At 50.3% G+C, this 18,325-nt stretch overlaps 1 protein-coding gene across 1 annotated transcript in view; it reads right to left on the reverse strand.

The window, feature by feature from the left end:
* Positions 1-17,841, reverse strand: part of LMAN1 (lectin, mannose binding 1) — a 300,935-nt gene extending 283,094 nt beyond the window's left edge. The window contains exon 1 of the mRNA XM_078674898.1: positions 17,544-17,841. Coding sequence (XP_078531024.1) covers positions 17,544-17,751 — 208 coding nt within the window. The 5' untranslated portion in view covers positions 17,752-17,841. The remainder of the gene's footprint in view (positions 1-17,543) is intronic.
* Positions 17,842-18,325: the final 484 nt, after the last annotated feature.

Here is an 18,325-nt window from a genome sequence, read left to right on the forward strand (position 1 = left end):
GGGTGAGGGGTTGAGGGGTGAGGGGGTTGAGGGGTTGAGGGTGAGGGGTTGAGGGTGAGGGGTTGAGGGTGAGGGGTTGAGGGTGAGGGGTTGAGGGTGAGGGGTTGAGGGTGAGGGGTTGAGGGTGAGGGGTTGAGGGTGAGGGGTTGAGGGTGAGGGGTTGAGGGTGAGGGGTTGAGGGTGAGGGGTTGAGGGTGAGAGTGTGAGGGTGAGAGTGTGAGGGTGAGGGGTTGAGGGTGAGGGGTTGAGGGTGAGGGGTTGAGGGTGAGGGGTTGAGGGTGAGGGGTTGAGGGTGAGGGGTTGAGGGTGAGGGGTTGAGGGTGAGGGGTTGAGGGTGAGGGGTTGAGGGTGAGGGGTTGAGGGTGAGGGGGTGAGGGGTTGAGGTTGAGGGTGAGAGTGTGAGTGTGAGGGGTTGAGGGTTGAGGTTGAGGGTGAGGGGTTGAGGGTGAGGGGTTGAGGGGTTGAGGGTGAGGGGTTGAGGGTGAGGGGTTGAGGGTGAGGGGTTGAGGGTGAGGGGTTGAGGGTGAGGGGTTGAGGGTGAGGGGTTGAGGGTGAGGGGTTGAGGGTGAGGGGTTGAGGGTGAGGGGTTGAGGGTGAGGGGTTGAGGGTGAGGGGTTGAGGGTGAGGGGTTGAGGGTGAGGGGTTGAGGGTGAGGGGGTGAGGGTGAGGGGGTGAGGGTGAGGGGGTGAGGGTGAGGGGGTGAGGGTGAGGGGGTGAGGGTGAGGGGGTGAGGGTGAGGGGGTGAGGGGTTGAGAGTGAGGGTGAGGGTGGGTGAGGGTGAGTGAGGGTGAGAGGGTGAGGGGTTGAGGGTGAGTGAGTGTGAGGGTGAGGGGTTGAGGGTGAGGGGTTGAGGGTGAGGGGTTGAGGGTGAGGGGTTGAGGGTGAGGGGTTGAGGGTGAGGGGTTGAGGGTGAGGGGTTGAGGGGTTGAGGGTGAGGGGTTGAGGGTGAGGGGTTGAGGGTGAGGGGTTGAGGGTGAGGGGTGAGGGTGAGGGGTTGAGGGTGAGGGGTTGAGGGTGAGGGGTTGAGGGTGAGGGGTTGAGGGTGAGGGTGAGGGGTTGAGGGTGAGGGGTGAGGGGTTGAGGGTGAGGGGTTGAGGGTGAGGGGTTGAGGGTGAGGGGTTGAGGGTGAGGGGTTGAGGGTGAGTGAGGGTGAGTGAGTGTGAGGGTGAGGGGTTGAGGGTGGGTGAGGGTGAGGGTTGAGGGGGGTGAGGGGTTGAGGGTGGGTGAGGGGTTGAGGGGTTGAGGGTGGGTGAGGGTGAGGGGTTGAGGGTGGGTGAGGGTGAGGGTTGAGGGTGGGTGAGGGTGAGGGGTTGAGGGTGGGTGAGGGGTGAGGGGTTGAGGGTGGGTGAGGGGTTGAGGGTGGGTGAGGGTGAGGGGTTGAGGGTGGGTGAGGGTGAGGGGTTGAGGGGTTGGGGTGAGGGTGAGGGGTTGAGGGTGAGGGGTTGAGGGTGAGGGGGTGAGGGTGAGGGGGTGAGGGTGAGGGGGTGAGGGTGAGGGGGTGAGGGTGAGGGGGTTGAGGGTGAGGGGTGAGGGTGAGGGGGTGAGGGGTGAGGGGTGAGGGGGTGAGGGGGTGAGGGGTTGAGGGGGTGAGGGGTTGAGGGGTTGAGGGTGGGTGAGGGGTTGAGGGTGGGTGAGGGTGAGGGGTTGAGGGTGGGTGAGGGTGAGGGTGGTGAGGGGTTGAGGGTGAGGGGTTGAGGGTGAGGGGTTGAGGGTGAGGGGTTGAGGGTGAGGGGTTGAGGGTGAGGGGTTGAGGGTGAGGGGGTGAGGGGTTGAGGGTGAGGGGTGAGGGGTTGAGGGTGAGGGGGTGAGGGGGTGAGGGGTTGACGGGGTGAGGGGTTGAGGGGGTGAGGGGTTGAGGGGGTGAGGGTTGAGGGGGTGAGGGGTTGAGGGGTTGAGGGGTTGAGGGTGAGGGGTTGAGGGTGAGGGGTTGAGGGTGAGGGGTTGAGGGTGAGGGGTTGAGGGTGAGGGGTTGAGGGGTGAGGGGTTGAGGGTGAGGGGTTGAGGGTGAGGGGTGAGGTGAGGGTGAGGGTGAGGGGTGAGTGAGGGTGAGGGTGGGTGAGGGGTTGAGGGTGGGTGAGGGGTTGAGGGTGGGTGAGGGGTTGAGGGTGGGGGGGTGAGGGTGAGTGAGGGTGAGGGGTTGAGGGTGAGGGGGTGAGGGGTTGAGGGTGAGTGTGAGGGGTTGAGGGTGAGGAGTGTGAGGGTGAGGGTGAGGTGAGTGAGGGGGTGAGGGTGAGTGAGGGGTGAGGGTGAGGGGTTGAGGGTGAGGGGGTGAGGGTGAGTGAGGGGTTGAGGGTGAGGGGTTGAGGGTGAGGGGTTGAGGGTGAGGGTTGAGGGTGAGGGGTTGAGGGTGAGGGGATGAGGGTGAGGGGTTGAGGTTTTGAGGGTGAGGGGTTGAGGGTGAGGGGTTGAGGGTGAGGGGTGAGGGGTTGAGGGTGAGGGGTTGAGGGTGAGGGGTTGAGGGGTTGAGGGTGAGGGTGAGGGGTTGAGGGTGAGGGGTTGAGGGTGAGGGGTTGAGGGTGAGGGGTTGAGGGTGAGGGGTTGAGGGTGAGGGGTTGAGGGTGAGGGTGAGGGGGTGAGAGGGTGAGGGGTTGAGGGAGTTGAGGGTGCGGGTGATGGGTTGAGGGTGAGGGGTTGAGGGTGAGGGTTGAGGGGTGAGGGGGTGAGGGTGAGGGTGAGGGTGAGGGGGGAGGGTGAGGGTAGGTAGGGGTGAGGGTGAGGGTTGAGGTGAGGTTGAGGGTGAGGGGTTGAGGGTGAGGGTGAGGGTGAGGGTGAGGGGTGAGGGGGTGAGGGTGAGGGGTTGTGGGGTGAGGGGTGAGGGTGAGGGAGGGTGAGGGGTTGAGGGTGGGTGAGGGTGAGGGGTTGAGGGTGAGTGAGGGTGAGGGGTGTGAGAGGGTGAGGGGTTGTGAGGGTGAGGGTGTGAGGGTGAGGGGTGTGAGGGTGAGGGTTGAGGGTGAGTGGTTGAGGGTGAGGGTTGTGAGGGTGAGGGGTTGAGGGTGAGTGAGGGTGAGGGGTTGGAGGGGTGAGGGTGAGGGGTGTGAGGGGTGAGGGGGTGAGGGTGTGGTGAGGGGTGAGGGTGAGGGGTGAGGGGTGAGGGAGGTGAGGGTTGAGGGGTTGAGGGTGAGGGTGAGGGTGTGAGGGTTGAGGGGTTGAGGGTGAGGGTTGAGGGTGAGGGGTTGAGGGTGAGGGTTGAGGGTGAGGGGTTGAGGGTGAGGGGTTGAAGGGTGAGGGGTGAGGGTGAGGGGTTGAGGGGTGAGGGGTGAGGGGTGAGGGGTGGGTGAGGGGTTGGGGTGAGGGGGTGAGGGGTTGAGGGTGAGGGGTTGAGGGATGAGGGGTGAGGGGTGAGGGGGTTGAGGGTGAGGGGTGAGGGTGAGGGGTTGAGGTGAGGGGTGAGGGTGAGGGTTGAGGGTGAGGGGTTGAGGGTGAGGGTGAGGTGAGGGGGTGAGGGTGAGGGGGTGAGGGGGTTGAGGGTGAGGGGGTGAGGGGTGAGGGGTTGAGGGTGAGGGTGAGGGGTGAGGGTGAGGGGTAGGGTGAGGTGAGGGGGTGAGGGGTTGAGGGTGTGAGGGTGAGTGAGGGGTTGAGGGGTGAGGGGGTGAGGGGTGAGGGTTGAGGGTTGAGGGTGAGGGTGAGTGAGGGGTTAAGGGTGAGGGGGTGAGGGGTTGAGGGTGAGGGGTTGAGGGTGAGGGGTTGAGGGTGAGGGGTGAGGGTGAGGGGTTGAGGGTGAGGGGGTGAGGGTGAGGGTGAGGGGGTGAGGGGTTGAGGGTGAGGGGTGAGGGGGTGAGGGGTTGAGGGTGAGGGGTTGAGGGTGAGGGGTTGAGGGTGAGGGGTTGAGGGTGAGGGTGAGTGAAGGTGAGTGAGGGGTTGAGGGTGAGTGAGGGTGAGAGGGGTGAGGGTGAGTGGGTGAGTGAGGGGTTGAGGGTGAGGGGGTGAGGGGGTGGGTGAGGGGTTGAGGGTGAGGGGTTGAGGGTGGGTTGAGGGTGAGGGGTTGAGGGGTGAGGGGTTGAGGGTGAGGGGTTGAGGGTGAGGGTTGAGGGTGAGGGATTGAGGGTGAGGGGTTGAGGGTGAGGGGTTGAGGGTGAGGGATTGAGGGTGAGGGATTGAGGGTGAGGGTTGAGGGTGAGGAGTTGAGGGTGAGGAGTGAGGGGTTGAGGGTGAGGGGTTGAGGGTGATGGGGTTGAGGGTGAGGGGTTGAGGGTGAGGGGTTTGAGGTGAGGTTGAGGGTGAGGGATGAGGGGTGAGGGTGAGGGGGTGAGGGGTTGAGGGTGAGGGGTGAGGGTGAGGGGTTGAGGGTGAGGGGTTGAGGGTGAGGGGTTGAGGGTGAGGGGTTGAGGGTGAGGGGTGAGGGTGAGGGTTGAGGGTGAGGGGTTGAGGGGTTGAGGGTGAGGGGGTGAGGGGTTGAGGGTGAGGGGTTGAGGGTGTGGGGGTTGAGGGTGAGGGGTTGAGGGTGAGGGGGTTGAGGGTGAGGGGGTGAGGGGTGAGGGGGTGAGGGTGGGGGGTGAGGGGTGAGGGGGTGAGGGGTTGAGGGTGAGGGGTTGAGGGTGAGGGGTGAGGGTGAGGGGTTGAGGGTGAGGGTTGAGGGTGAGGGTGAGGGTGAGGGGTTGAGGGTGAGGGGTTGAGGGTGAGGGGTTGAGGGAGTGGAGGGTTGAGGGTGAGGGGTTGAGGGTGAGGGGGTTGAGGGTGAGGGGTTGGGGGTGAGGGGTTGGGGGTGAGGGGTGGGGGTGAGGGGTGAGGGTGAGGGGTTGAGGGTGAGGGGTTGAGGGTGAGGGGTTGAGGGTGAGGGGATGAGGGGGTTGAGGGGTTGAGGGTGAGGGGTTGAGGGTGAGGGGTTGAGGGTGAGGGGTTGAGGTGGGTGGAGGGTGAGGGTGGGGGTTGAGGGATTGAGGGATTGAGGGATTGAGGGATTGAGGGTGAGGGGTTGAGGGTGCGGGGTGAGGGTGAGGGGGTGAGGGTGAGGGGGTGAGGGGGTGAGGGTGAGGGGTTGAGGGTGAGGGGTTGAGGGTGAGGGGGTGAGGGGTTGAGGGTGAGGGGTTGAGGGGTGAGGGTTGAGGGTGAGGGGTTGAGGGTGCGGGGGTGAGGGTGAGGGGGTGAGGGGTTGAGGGTGAGGGGTTGAGGGTGAGGGGGTGAGGGTGAGGGGGTGAGGGTGAGGGGTGAGGGGTTGAGGGTGAGTGTGAGGGTGAGGGGTTGGTGGGTGAGTGTGAGGGTGAGGGGTTGAGGGTGAGTGTGAGGGTGAGGGTGTTGGGGGTGAGTGAGTGTGAGTGAGGGTGAGGGTGAGGGGGTAGGGTGAGGGGGGCACAAGTCCTAACAAGGAAGCAAAGCAAACAGCCGGAGAAGAGAGAAAACGGCAGGAATCGAAGTAAAGAGGAGGATGCAAGGAGAGGTACAGAGGAGTTAGCATAAAAGGAGACACGGCCGGCGGCCGTGAAACTGAAAGTACGGCCGGCCGGCCGTGAATAATTAGGGGATGAGCGCACGCTGAGAAGCTGCCTTTGATGTGGTAATGCGAGGCAGGCAGGCAGGCGGCTGGTGGCATTGTGCACGCGCTTTTTAGGGCTTGCGCTAAAGAAAGAAATCGCCAGTGGAATCGTGCTTGGGTAAACGCTGTTTAAGCCCCTATAGAGCTTCGCCAGCTATGCGCATGCGCACAGCAGGCGAGCCCTAAAAAGACCAAATTAAGTGCCATGAAGTAAGTCAATTTTCACAGTACCTTGCGCACGTTGCTCACGTTTGTTCTTCAATAGCGGTGAAAACTTCAAACAGTTAGAAGAGTTCAAGATTGAAGTAGAGCGATGCGATGCAGGTACTTCACTCGTGGTTTCTTTTGAGTCGATAACTTGGCACTTGATTGCACGCGTGGATAGCAGACACCTGTTAATGATCGTCGCCACGTTTTTTGTAGTAAATAAGTCGGAATCCAAGTAGATTTAGATGAGATTTATTCTCAACAGGTGCTGCGCAGCAGCTCAACAGCAAGTCAGGTAACAACTGAAAACAGTGCATTCAAAATACATTCTAAATGGAATTAGAAGGACAAGGGAAAGAACACACAAGAAGGAGAGTTCTAGAAAGACTAGAACGAAACATTACAGTCTCATTGCTGTCATCAGCGCTATTCTCACTGTTCTCGTTAGCACTAGTCCCACTGTTATCATCAGAGCTATAGTCATTGTTGTGATCAGTGCTATTCTCATTGTTGGCATTGGCACTTGTCCCATGGTTATCAGTGCTATTCTCATTGTTGTCATCGGCACTAGTCCCATTATTATCATCAGTGCTATTCTCATTGTTGGTATCGGCACCTAGTCCCATTATTATCATCAGTGCTATTCTCATTGTTGTCATCGGCACCTAGTCCCATTATTATCATCAGTGCTATTCTCATTGTCGTCATGGGCACTAGCCCCATGGTTATCAGTGCTATTCTCATTGTTGGCATCAGTACTAGTCCCATTGGTATCATCAGCGCTATTCTCATTGTTCTCATTAGCACAAGTCCCACTGTTATAATCAGAGCTATAGTCATTGTTATGATCAGTGCTGTTCTCATTGTTGGCATCGGCACTAGTCCCATTGGTATCATCAGTGCCATTCTCATTGTTCTCATCGGCACTAGTCCCTTTGTTATCATCAGTGCTATTCTCATTGTTGGCATTAGTCCCATTGTTATCATCAGTGCTATTCTCATTGTTGTCATGGGCACTAGTCCCATTGTTATCATCAGCGCTATTCTCATTGTTTGCATCGGCACAAGTCTCATTTTTATCATCAGTGCTATTCTCATTGTTGGTATCGGCACTAGTCCCATTGGTATCATCGGCGATATTCTCATTGTTGTCATGGGAACTAGTCCCATTGTTATCATCAGTGCTATTCTCATTGTTGTCATCGGCACTAGTCCCATTGCATGATTAAGAGACTGTTACTCCGGGTCCGTACTGCTCATTCATAGGAGACGGGAAACAACACGAAGTGTGAGGGGCAGGAAAGTGGGAGAAAGCTGCTCTTGGAGAAGAGAGCAAGAAAACACAGGCACTCCCACAGAGTGCTGCTATCAAAGGAAACAAGCATTGGTAAAAACCAAAAAGTATCACTTATGCAAGAGTTATTGGCTTTGCCAATGTTTTTAGCCATGTTGTGCATCAGTGCGGCTGATGTGCAGCATAGCAAAAGTTAGAGAGAAAAAAGAGCTATGATGTGGCCAATACCGGCTGTGTCTTAGCACTTTTTTAGGTCTCGCCTTTTCCATTCCGAAGGAATGGGAAATGGCGAGAATTCAAGTGCTCGAAATTCTCGTGAAACCACCGTTTTTTTCGTGCGGTTTTCATCGAGTTCACGTGGCCACAGGCACGCGCTTTTGGCCCATAAACTTTCCCCCTCCCCAGCCAGCTTTGCCAGCAGCATTTGCCTCATCAAAGGCTTCCGCTGCCCCGCCCCCCGCCCTCACTTATTCACGGCCGCAGGCCGTGACTTCAAAGGGTGCATCTTGCTTAACAGGCCGGGCTGCACGCATGTCTCGCTCTTATTTCAGTGAACTTATCCACGAGTTATACAAGATACTTTGTGAAGTTCAGCTCGGCTGTTCTACATGTGATCAATTCTAGTGCCACCAGCGATTTACCTGATGCGTAAGTAAGCAAGCACCATGTTTACTAAAATGGTAATCATATCAAGTGTCCTCATTTGCCACGAATCTCAGATAGTTGGCTACTCTTTTCAGCAAATGTTATTCATAAGTGGGCTGTAACTTACTTTTAACTGCTTGCAGGACTGTCTCTTTTCCCTTACCTTTCTAGTGTCCCACCATCTTTGAACCCCCAATTCACCAACTTGCTCCGTTTCTCTTCACATTCAAAAAGTAATTAATTCAAATGCCTGCCCCTCTAACAAGCATTGGCATTGCCAATAGGTCTCGCTTGTGGGACCTTATAAGTATTTAGTTATGCAGCACAATATCATTAGTGCAACAACATCAACTGTTGCATGCCTAAACACTTATAAGGTACAAGGTTTAGCCGTGCAACAGCTGATGTTGTTGCACCAACGATATTGTGCTGCAAAACTAAATACTTATAAGGTTCCACAAGCGAGACCTATTGGCTATGCCAATGCTTGTTTCTGGTGGGACAGGAGTGTGTAAGCAACAACAATGTGGGAGGGGCAAGGCAAGCAACAACAATGCAGGAATTAGGGATAGAACAACTACGTGGGGGATGGGACAAGCAACAAAGTTTGGACATTCACTAAATCATTTGTAACTGGCTCAGCAGAGGTGTAGATGGGGCACTAAAATAGTAATAGGTTTCCATCTTTTCTGCAGTTGATGTCAGTCTATTTTCTTATGTGGCATTAGAGAATGTGTACGTTTACAGAGTTAACTATCACAGGGAGTTAGGCAGCTTTCTTCTCTTACACCTTTTCCAGCAATTTTACCCTAGCTGGGATTCTGATCTAAAGCCCACTGGGCCCAGCATTTCGTTTATGGCATCACTAGCAGATGCACAGGCACCATTTGTTTTGCACTACTCTAATTTTACTGATATTTGAGACCTTAATTTCCATTTTGATGACACTACATGTCCTATGGTAGCTGTTCTGGTTGCGGACATGGAAATCCTTCTACTTTCTCAATTGGTCTTTATCCCCACTCATTGGTTGGGACATACGCTTGCTCCCATTTTTTTCCGAATTGACCACTCTATCTGTTGATCCCTCTCTTACACTTTTGTGGTATTATCACTTTACCAAACATTTCCAGGTCCCGATTGCCAAACCCTCAACTGTAGCTGTCCTAGATCAGTCAGTCATGACACGGAAATGAGCATGGGTGACCTCTGCCACTTTCACTCAGATTCTGGGCATGAATCGCCCTATCGTAGATAGCGGTGTTGACCCAGCCAGCCTTCAAATGGAAGATTGGATAACTGATGCACTTGATCAAATTGCACCTTTGTCAGACAAAACTATTTGAAGAACCCACCCGTCAGCAGAATGGTTAAATGATGAACTGCTTGTTTTGGGAACAAACTGCAAACGCTTAGAGCGCGCATGGTGCAGAGATTTTGATCCTATTGGTCAGGCCAACTATAGTCTGCCTTAAATGTGCATAATAGTCATATTAGGCTTACCATTGCAATTTTTACACCAACAAAATCGCAGCAGCCCAAAATTCCTGCCGAGAAATGTTTCCGATTGTTAAGTCTCTATCTTCATTGGACTGAGTGTCACCCTCTTCTGCGCCTTTAAAGGAGCGCTGTAATGCCCTAGCCCAGTTCTTCTTTGACAAAGTGGCATGCATTTACTCCACTTTTCCTGAGGCTTCGAGGGATGCTCCATGCCTTAATTCTTGCCCTGATGACAGCTCGGGCAGTCACTCTTTGGACCCATTGAACCAGAGGAACTGTCCCCTTTGACGGTTGCAGTTAAGTATGGCTCCCCTTCTGACACTCTTACATGCTGCTTTTCCTGGACAGTCTCAGAGTATGTCAGATACAAAAATAGCACCTTGTTCTTCAACACTCCAGAGGAGGTCTTCCAATGGGCAGACGAGTGTCGTTCGGTCAAGCTTCATACCCTGCCGCCTTGCGACTCACTCATTCTCTGGAGACCCACGCCTCCATCAGAACAATAAAAAGCATAAACGAGGGCATCGATCGAGGTCATACAAGCTGAGTTACCAGACAACTGACTCAAAAAAATCCAACAATACTGTACCCCCAGACCACATGGTCATCAACAATATTACTCCTTTAGGATGCACAATCTCTTACCGGCACCAACATGGGCTACTATATATAATCTGATCCTTGGGACATTGGCCAGGGGTGGGATTTGGGGGGAGAATCATTGGACTGTTTCAGCCCTCACCCCCTGTTGGAGGGGGAACTGCTTACTTTCCGCAACAGATGCTTCAATGTTCTTTGAGGTATTGGGTTGGGTGTGGGAGAGGGGTGGGAGTTCCAGTTATAGATAGTTAGAGTTAGTGGTTAAATTGCACACTCATCGTACCTATCTCTACTTGGCTCTCGATTATTATACCCCCCCAATTCTTAATGCTGCAAGTCTTGATGACACATCAAATTAGTCCAACTCCAACAGGGGAACTTAACATAGTAACATGGAATGTGCGGGGTCTCTTAGACAAGAGCAAACGAGGTGCAATACTCAAATATGTGAAACGTTCAGGGGCTGATGTCCTGCTTCTACAAGTAACCCACCTAATGGGGACTAAAGCCTCATGTTTGGCCCACTTTGGTTTATACACGTCTTTCATTCAGGCTTTACTAGAGGCACCAGGGGGGTTGCTAAATTGATCCATCGTAGAATCTCCTTCATACATACTCATACATGGGCTGATAGGTTGAGCAGGTATCTGCTAGTTCAAGGCACGATAAGTGGTGAACCTATAGTGTTGGGTGGCATATATGCCCCCCCTGCCCCTTAACAAATCATTCATTGAACATATTATTGACTTTTGAGGATCACTAACTGGTGTCCTTGTATTGATTGGGGGTGGGGGGATTGGAACGAGGTCATTCACCCCGATCACCACAGATGAAATCCTACATCCTTACACTTTACACAAAGGGAGTCTCGTCTAGGACCAATTGTGGAGACGGAACGGTGGTGGTGCTCACAGACAACGAGGCATATTGCAGAGACAAAATCTAAGTAAGCTACGGACGAGGCCAAACATACATGGCAGGCTACACAAAGTAGGATACATCAATGGGGGGATAAATCTGGGAAACTCCTGCACAGGTTGTGCCAACACACTCTAAAACTGGTTCAATTACCGACCATTAAATCACACACAGACAAGATACTCACTTACCCCACACAGATCGCCCAATACTTTGCCGAACTCTACACCGCGCACGAAGTCCTAACTGAATCCCAGATAGAAGATTTCTTCCGAGACATACCACCAAAGGCAAGCTCCGACACCGCACGTGAATTATTAGAAACTCACATCTCGCTCGAGGAACTAATGTCCGCTGTTTCCGAACGGACACCTGGAAAATCGCCGGGACCCAACGGATTCCCATGCTAATTCTTTGAAGCCTTTGCATTGGTACGAGAGCCATGATATCTCATGCCCATAAATGGCCATCAACGAAGTCCTGAAAAATAAATGCATGCCCCAGACTGTAGACACGCGGAAATCGTAGACTTCCTTAAGCCGGGGCACTCACGTTAACTATGCTCATCCTTAAGCCGGGGCACTCACGTGCCCATCCTATCAGTCAATTTCCCTTTTAAATATCTAAGCTAAGCTGCTGGCTAAGGTACTAGCGAATAGACTGATCACGCATCTGAATGACTTGATCAACCCAGGTCAAGCAGGCTTCATGCTGCAAAGAGCAACCCGGCATAATAATAAATGCAGAGCTCACAATGCGACTGCCACCCGAGATTGACTAAATAAACCAGCAGCTCTACTTTTAGTGGACATAGACTAGGCCTTTGATTCAGTCAGCTGGACGTATATGTTCATACTGCTGAAGCATTTAAATATGGGCCGAAAATGTATAGCATATGTGAAATTACTATATACAGCCCTCACGGCGTACATTCGCGTGACAGGAGCCACATCGACTCAATTCCCAAACAAAAAGGAAAATCCAGTCAGGGGTGTCCCCTCACACCCCTTTTTATTTGCCCTTGCCACTGAACCTCTAGCTACCTGGGTGAGACGAGACGAGTTATATCACAGCTTTGAATGGACTCTGCAAATATCCGATCGTATAGCATTAAACGCAGATGATGTCCTATTCTTTCTTACTGACTCTCACAGGTCTGGTCCCATAATTCTTCAGATAATGCCTATCTTCGGCAAGACGCCCAGCCTTCCCATGAATAGTACAAAGTTGTTGGTCTGGCCGTTACGAGCGGCCGCTGGGGAGATGGCCTTACAATGGTCACACAGGGTTTCACTTACCTGAGTGTCTTCGTGTCGGTCAGCCAAGCAGCCTCATGCAAACGAAACCTGGAAGCTATGACAGAAAGGATTAAAACCGAGGTGAAGACCTGGACTACACTTCCCTTGTCACTCTACGGAAGATCAGCCATCTCCAAAATGGGTTCTCCACCTCAACTATTATATCAACTACAGTCCCACCCCCCCCCATATTCACGTGTCCTGGTTACGTCAAATTAACGCAATGCTGGGACACTTCCTATTGTGAGGTAGCACAGCCCAGAGTGCCCTATGCACTTGCTTTCAATCTGCATACTGTGGTGGTATAACTGCAGCTGACATACAATCCTACTATGCAGCTGCACATCTGCATCCTAAACGAATGGTGGTACGGGCCCAGAGACGACCCGCAAATAGAGTTAATTAAACAAGGGATCATGGGAGAACCCTTCTTACATGCACTCCTATACAATAGATCCGACCCGAAAGACCTTTCCCCAGCGACACAGGTAGTGATCATGACCTGGTGACGGTCCGTTTGCCGAATTGGCTGGTGGGGCCACGTTACAAAGGTGACACTGCTGTGGCGAAATCGCTTGTTCCCACAGGTGGCAGACCTTCAGGGATTCTGCGGCTGGGATCGAATGGAATCTCAACCCTAGGCGATGTGATGAAGGAACATATCCTCAATTCCTTCCAAGACCTCCAAAAATAATTTTCCATGTCCCACAAACAATTCTACAAATACTTACAATTTAGACATGCCCTTCATCCTTATATTAAAGACCTAACCAACCTTCCAGAATTCAGCCCACTAGAAGGTAAACTTCTGATGGGGGACCTGGGAGACCACAAAATATCGAAAATCTACCAAACCCTGATTACTAATAACCCCACTACCCTGGCCACCCTAGGAGCAACATGGGTTACTGATATGGGCCCTATTGATGACGACGATTGGGCTGAGGCACTCCAGTCACCACGAAAGACGGCAATCTCTACCCGACTCCATCTCATACATTTCAGCTATCTACACAGGGTATATTATACCAGACATAGATTATGGACGGCAGGGTTAATCACGACCCCACAATGCCTACAGTGTCAATCAGATGTGGGCACACTCACACGATCTGGTCATGTCCGGCTCTAGAACGCTTCTGACCAGGGCCATTAATTTGCCTGACGGAGGTGCAGGCATGGAACTTACCTAGATCCCCGAAACTTACACTCCTACATTGTGTAGAAGGAATCAGAGGAAATAAGTAAAAAGGCACTTGCTATTTTTAGGCCTCAAGTTTGGAAAACAAGACATTGCCAGACAACAGAAGGGGGATACTCCATCCCATGTAATACTATGGAAGAAAGGCATGGATTTTATTATGGAGCAGGAACTTCCTGTCTTTATCGCATGTGGATGCCTGCAGAAACACACTAAAATATGGCATAGGAGGGCCACCTACAGAAACATTCCCCTGGAGTCGCACACTAAAGTAGATTATCAAATAGAAAAAGAGATAATAACATATGAGCATGAATAGCTTGATAACAGCTTTAACCAGAGTCGTCTACACCGGGGATGTGGGGGGCCAAGGTAATAAATGTACCATGACATGTTGCATAGTTTGGTATAATTTTGATACTTTTGTTTCTGCATCATGTTTTATGTACATAACGATTACGCAGCAACTGGGACAAATGGTATATTCAATATACCCTACAGGTAATGTGTATGTCTCATGTCACACAGATATTCTGGGTCTGCAATTATAAATGCTAATAAAATGTGTTCACAAAAAAAAACATTATTGAAGCGAAGGAGTTTCTCCATAGACGTAGTCGAGCTTCTGCCCTCTACACAGTACACATTCTGCTATATTGCTTGCTTCCGAGTCCATATGCCAAATTATTGACAGGGGTTACACTGCAGCGCTGCTGATGTTGGACCTTAAAGCAGCTTTGAACGCTGTATCCCACAACCTTTTACTTGAATGGTTGTGGAGCTGAAGTGTCGGATATAAGACCTTGTAATGGGTTACTTTTTTGAGGAACCACACCTTTCAGGTGTCAAAAAACCTATTCAAACTCAGGTTTTTCGACTGCAGCAAGGGGTGCATCAGGGATCCTACCTGAGCCCTAATTTATTCAAATGGTATATGCACCCCTTGGCTGATATCATCGAGCGTTACGGTTTTAACATTATATTGTAAGCCGATGATACTCAGCTGATTATCACCCTGTCAGAGAATGTAGGCAATTTGGCTGCTTTACAGAGGACCTGTCTGTCGGAGGTTGCTCAGTGGATGGACCTCAATTGTCTCCAACTAAATGCTGGAAAAACAGAGGCCCTTATTATTGGCAAGCAGCATTTGATTTGGCCTCTGCCTGGTGGCCAGATTAGATTCGCTCTGACCTTTACCTTCCCCAAAGCCTATGGTCAAGAACCTAGGCATTTTTCTTGATGCAATACTCAGCTATGATAGTCAGATCACCGCTTAGAAGGCAAGTGTTTTGGGGATTTTAAAATTCTTTAAAAGATGCTCAGCCTTCTTTCAGAATCTGCCAGGATGTCAGTAGTTCATGCTCTGGTCATGTCTAAGGTAGACATTTTGTACTTGGGACTCTCACAGTCTCGGCTGATGAGACTTCAGCGGAGCAGAATGTGGCAGCCAGTCTGCTGCTGAATCTCTCGAAACAGGGTTCCGTGGTATCTGCACTTTCAAAGCTGCACTGCTACCTCTGAAAAAGAGGCTCTCTTAAGGCCCTGCACTATTGCTACAGGGTTTTATGAATAAGGGCTCTTGCTTCCTACACTCCTTTTTTACGCCCTATTCTCCTGCAAGGAACCTATCACATGGGGCAGTATTGGCTTGCATCCCAACTGTAAAGAGAGCTTGCATTGGGGCTGTTCTTTTAGTTTTTTAGCAGCCAAGCTGTGGAACTCCTTTTAAGGCAGGCGCAAACGATATAATTGTGCCGCAACAGTTTGAAAACCTGGCTGTTCAGTTTGGCTTGTTTATAAGCTGCTGTATTTTCCAATCTCTGGGAGCTGGACCCTAGAGCAGGGACACTTTGGTGTAAGTAACTATGTGCTTTACAAATGACTTTAATATTATTCTTAGAACAAGACCACAAATGTTCTAGGACGAAAATCTTTGATTAAAAGAGCGTGAGAAAATCCAACATTTGTTTTCACTGGGGTAAACAGTGGAAAATAGGGGATGAGCATTGCCACTTAGGTACTGCTTGTAGGAGTCAAGCAGTACCAACTACAAATTTCATAGTACATTTAATTACGTGACTATATTTTCAGCCTGCCTGAGTCAATGATGGCTTATCAATGGTAGCGTAACCCCCAAACATTGTGCCTGCACTAACTCATCTCTGTGTTTGTGGCTGGGTTGGAGTGGCATGAGGATCCTGCAGGTAGAGACTTGTGGGACGGGATAAGCAACAATGCTCGTGGTGGAGGGGGCAGGGCAAGGAACATAACACAGGGGCGTATGGGACGGGGTAACTAACAATATGAATACGTGGGATGGGACGAGCAACAACAAGAAGGGGGGCGGGCAGGTGGTGCGAGACAAGTAACAAAGAGGATGCAAGCAACGCAGAGCGGGACGGGGGAGAAGTCTGCAAATACATGCACTGTTATGGAGTGCTGCAACTAAAAATCAGTTAAGGAGCATATATTTACTATACATATATATTTATATCTTTGTATAGTAAATTCATATTTATACAGAATATCATTGTATACATCCTCAAGAAATCGTAAAATTAACAGAAGCTGCTGATGCACTTGATCGGGCTAAATTACAGTTTAGAAATTGCACTGAATAAGATATTAATGCACTAGCACTTTATACCAGGACATGCTGCTGCATATTTGAGATATATAAATCATCGCATTGAGTACTCTTACTGTTCAACAAGTGCAAACGTATTGCTAATAATTTGTATAATGTACCTGTTAAGGCATTTGCACTTCATCTTTGATTGGAAAATACTGGTTTCGAAATTAGAATTATGAATAATCCCGAATGCACTTTTATCACCGTCATCCTTTCTCTCTCTCTCTCCTACCCTTTGCCTCTTTTTCTATGCCTGATTATTCCCCCCCCCTTTTTCTCTTTAAAAAGCAGTTCACAGAAATCTGCTAAACGTGAATGTTAACAAATATAGCTGCATTGCATGAGAACTTCTTAATCCTCAATAGTACTGCGCTGTGCTCTAACTCTATAATACAAAAGTGAGACGCCTGTGACATGATATTCAACTATGCGGCAGTGACTGATAAATGTCATCAGAACTTCACAACTATGAGGCAGTGACTGGTAAATGTCATCAGAACTTCATAACTTTAAGTTAAGTACTTTTCACATCACGTTTTTTGAAAACGGTAAACTGTGTTTAGAAAACATGAACAGATGTCGCTGCTATAGACTATAGTATATTACAATACTCTGGCCTCAATATATATTGAAAAATAAATGATTCAACAACACGGCATAATGCCTGTGAAATAAGCGTTTTGAAATCACTGTCGAAGGACATTCTATTTATGATACAAGCTTAAAAAATATTACCTTTCAAAACTTTTGTTAGTTATGGTAACATATTGCCCTCAAGTTCACAGTCCATACATTTTAGGCATGCTTTGTAGCCAAAACAATCTTGCCCATGATACTCCCCTGGGACTGTAAATGCTCGAGCACTGTACAAAGGTCATGGCCCTCTAACCAGTTTTCTGCTCCCACATCTCAAATAAGAATTTTCCGTGGTTGTGCTCAGAGGGCACTGCACTAATGCCTACACCGAATGGTCTGCACTAATACCCTATACCCCTGCGTGTACTACAAATTTGGCACTGCACAGGACCAATGTTGATTTAAATTAAACACAATATTATAAATTATATGCAACTTTCACATCGTAGACGTGTTAAAAATGGACTCATGCCGTCAATATCGAAATCTTCCCTAGTTGACATTTGCGCGCACCACATCCATCTTTCTTGGCCCACCCATGCCTTGGTCTTGCTAGATCCAGAATTCTGGAGCACAGCCGGAGTACACGTAGTCTAACGGGCTCAGATACAATCTAATGGGCCCATCATCTAGCTTCCTGAGGAAGTCGCTTCGCATTTCTATTGGAACAAGTGCTAGCAATCAGTTTGACCCACATACCAATGCCCATCTATCATTTGCTAGCACATGGCAAGGTCATTCTGTGAGTTATAAAATGATAGTACAAAAGGTAGATCCTGGAGACACAAGGACTAACCCTGCTGCAATGCTTTTTATTTTAACTGATTAACCCTCTGTAGTGGCACATCTACTAATAACTCAGAAGAGGCAGGTCAATGCATGTAAATAAGATGTTGGTCTTTCCCCGGAAAACATACACACACTCGCTTTTTTATCATATTTTTACTTCCCAGAATAGCACAGTGACATAATAAAGATGCAGTGAAGTAAACCGTTTATGAATAACCGCAGTGCGCAAAATAATTGCCCTGGTCTAGGCTCTCGGTGCCAGATAAAGCGCACATAGACAGTCCCTTTGCTATGTATATAGGCAGTCTATCTTTTCAGCAATTCTTTGAAAAGTATGTTTCTGGCATACTCACTTCCACTGTGGATCCAGAAAGGCACGCTTCCATCGCTGTGCACAAGGTGCGGTCCCTTGAAACTGTACTTATATTCAAATCTGCGATGCGGGACTGAGGGGGTATCAGTGCCCGGTTCAGTGGAGCTCAGGTGGAGGCAGAACAACAGAACTAATGACAGTCCCCGGGCTACGGGAGAGAGCTGAAGCCGCTTCATGGACACCGCCATCTTGGCTCTGCTGACGTAGACCTAGGTACAGGAGGGGACGTGGGGAAATCCTGCAGAGCCAACAGGGCGCTCTCTGATTGGTCAAACTATTGCGGGAGCAGGTCGAAAGTCAGACCGGTTTTGTTTACTCTGGGAGCCATGGAGGCAGCTGTTATAGAAATAAAAGACAGACGTAATTAGCGGTCACTCGTCTTCCTTTTGAAAAAAACATGTGCTCTTCCTGCAGATACTGTTAGTTTCATATAATGGGAAACTCGTGCGAATAATGAAGACTCTCTCTTTAGAAGCTAACAGCTCATGGCACGATTTAATAAAAAAAGACATCCGTATATAAATTGGTTGTCTGGCTATAAATACACTAAATACATTAGTTGTAAGAAAAATATTTTGAATTTATTAGTGGGAATGTACTAAAGATGTCGGTAGAAAACCTTTCCTAGAAAGTGTGCTATATAAGTAAGTTAATAAACGTTTGCTGTTTGACATAGAGTAAAAAGTTGAAATTTCAACATGGCAGAGCCGTGTGCATAAAACACCACCTTGCTTGTGTTTGCTTTGGAATGACGCTGTTCAT

Source organism: Lissotriton helveticus, chromosome 2_1 (genome assembly GCF_964261635.1).
Source record: "Lissotriton helveticus chromosome 2_1, aLisHel1.1, whole genome shotgun sequence".
NCBI classification, from domain to species: domain Eukaryota; kingdom Metazoa; phylum Chordata; class Amphibia; order Caudata; family Salamandridae; genus Lissotriton; species Lissotriton helveticus.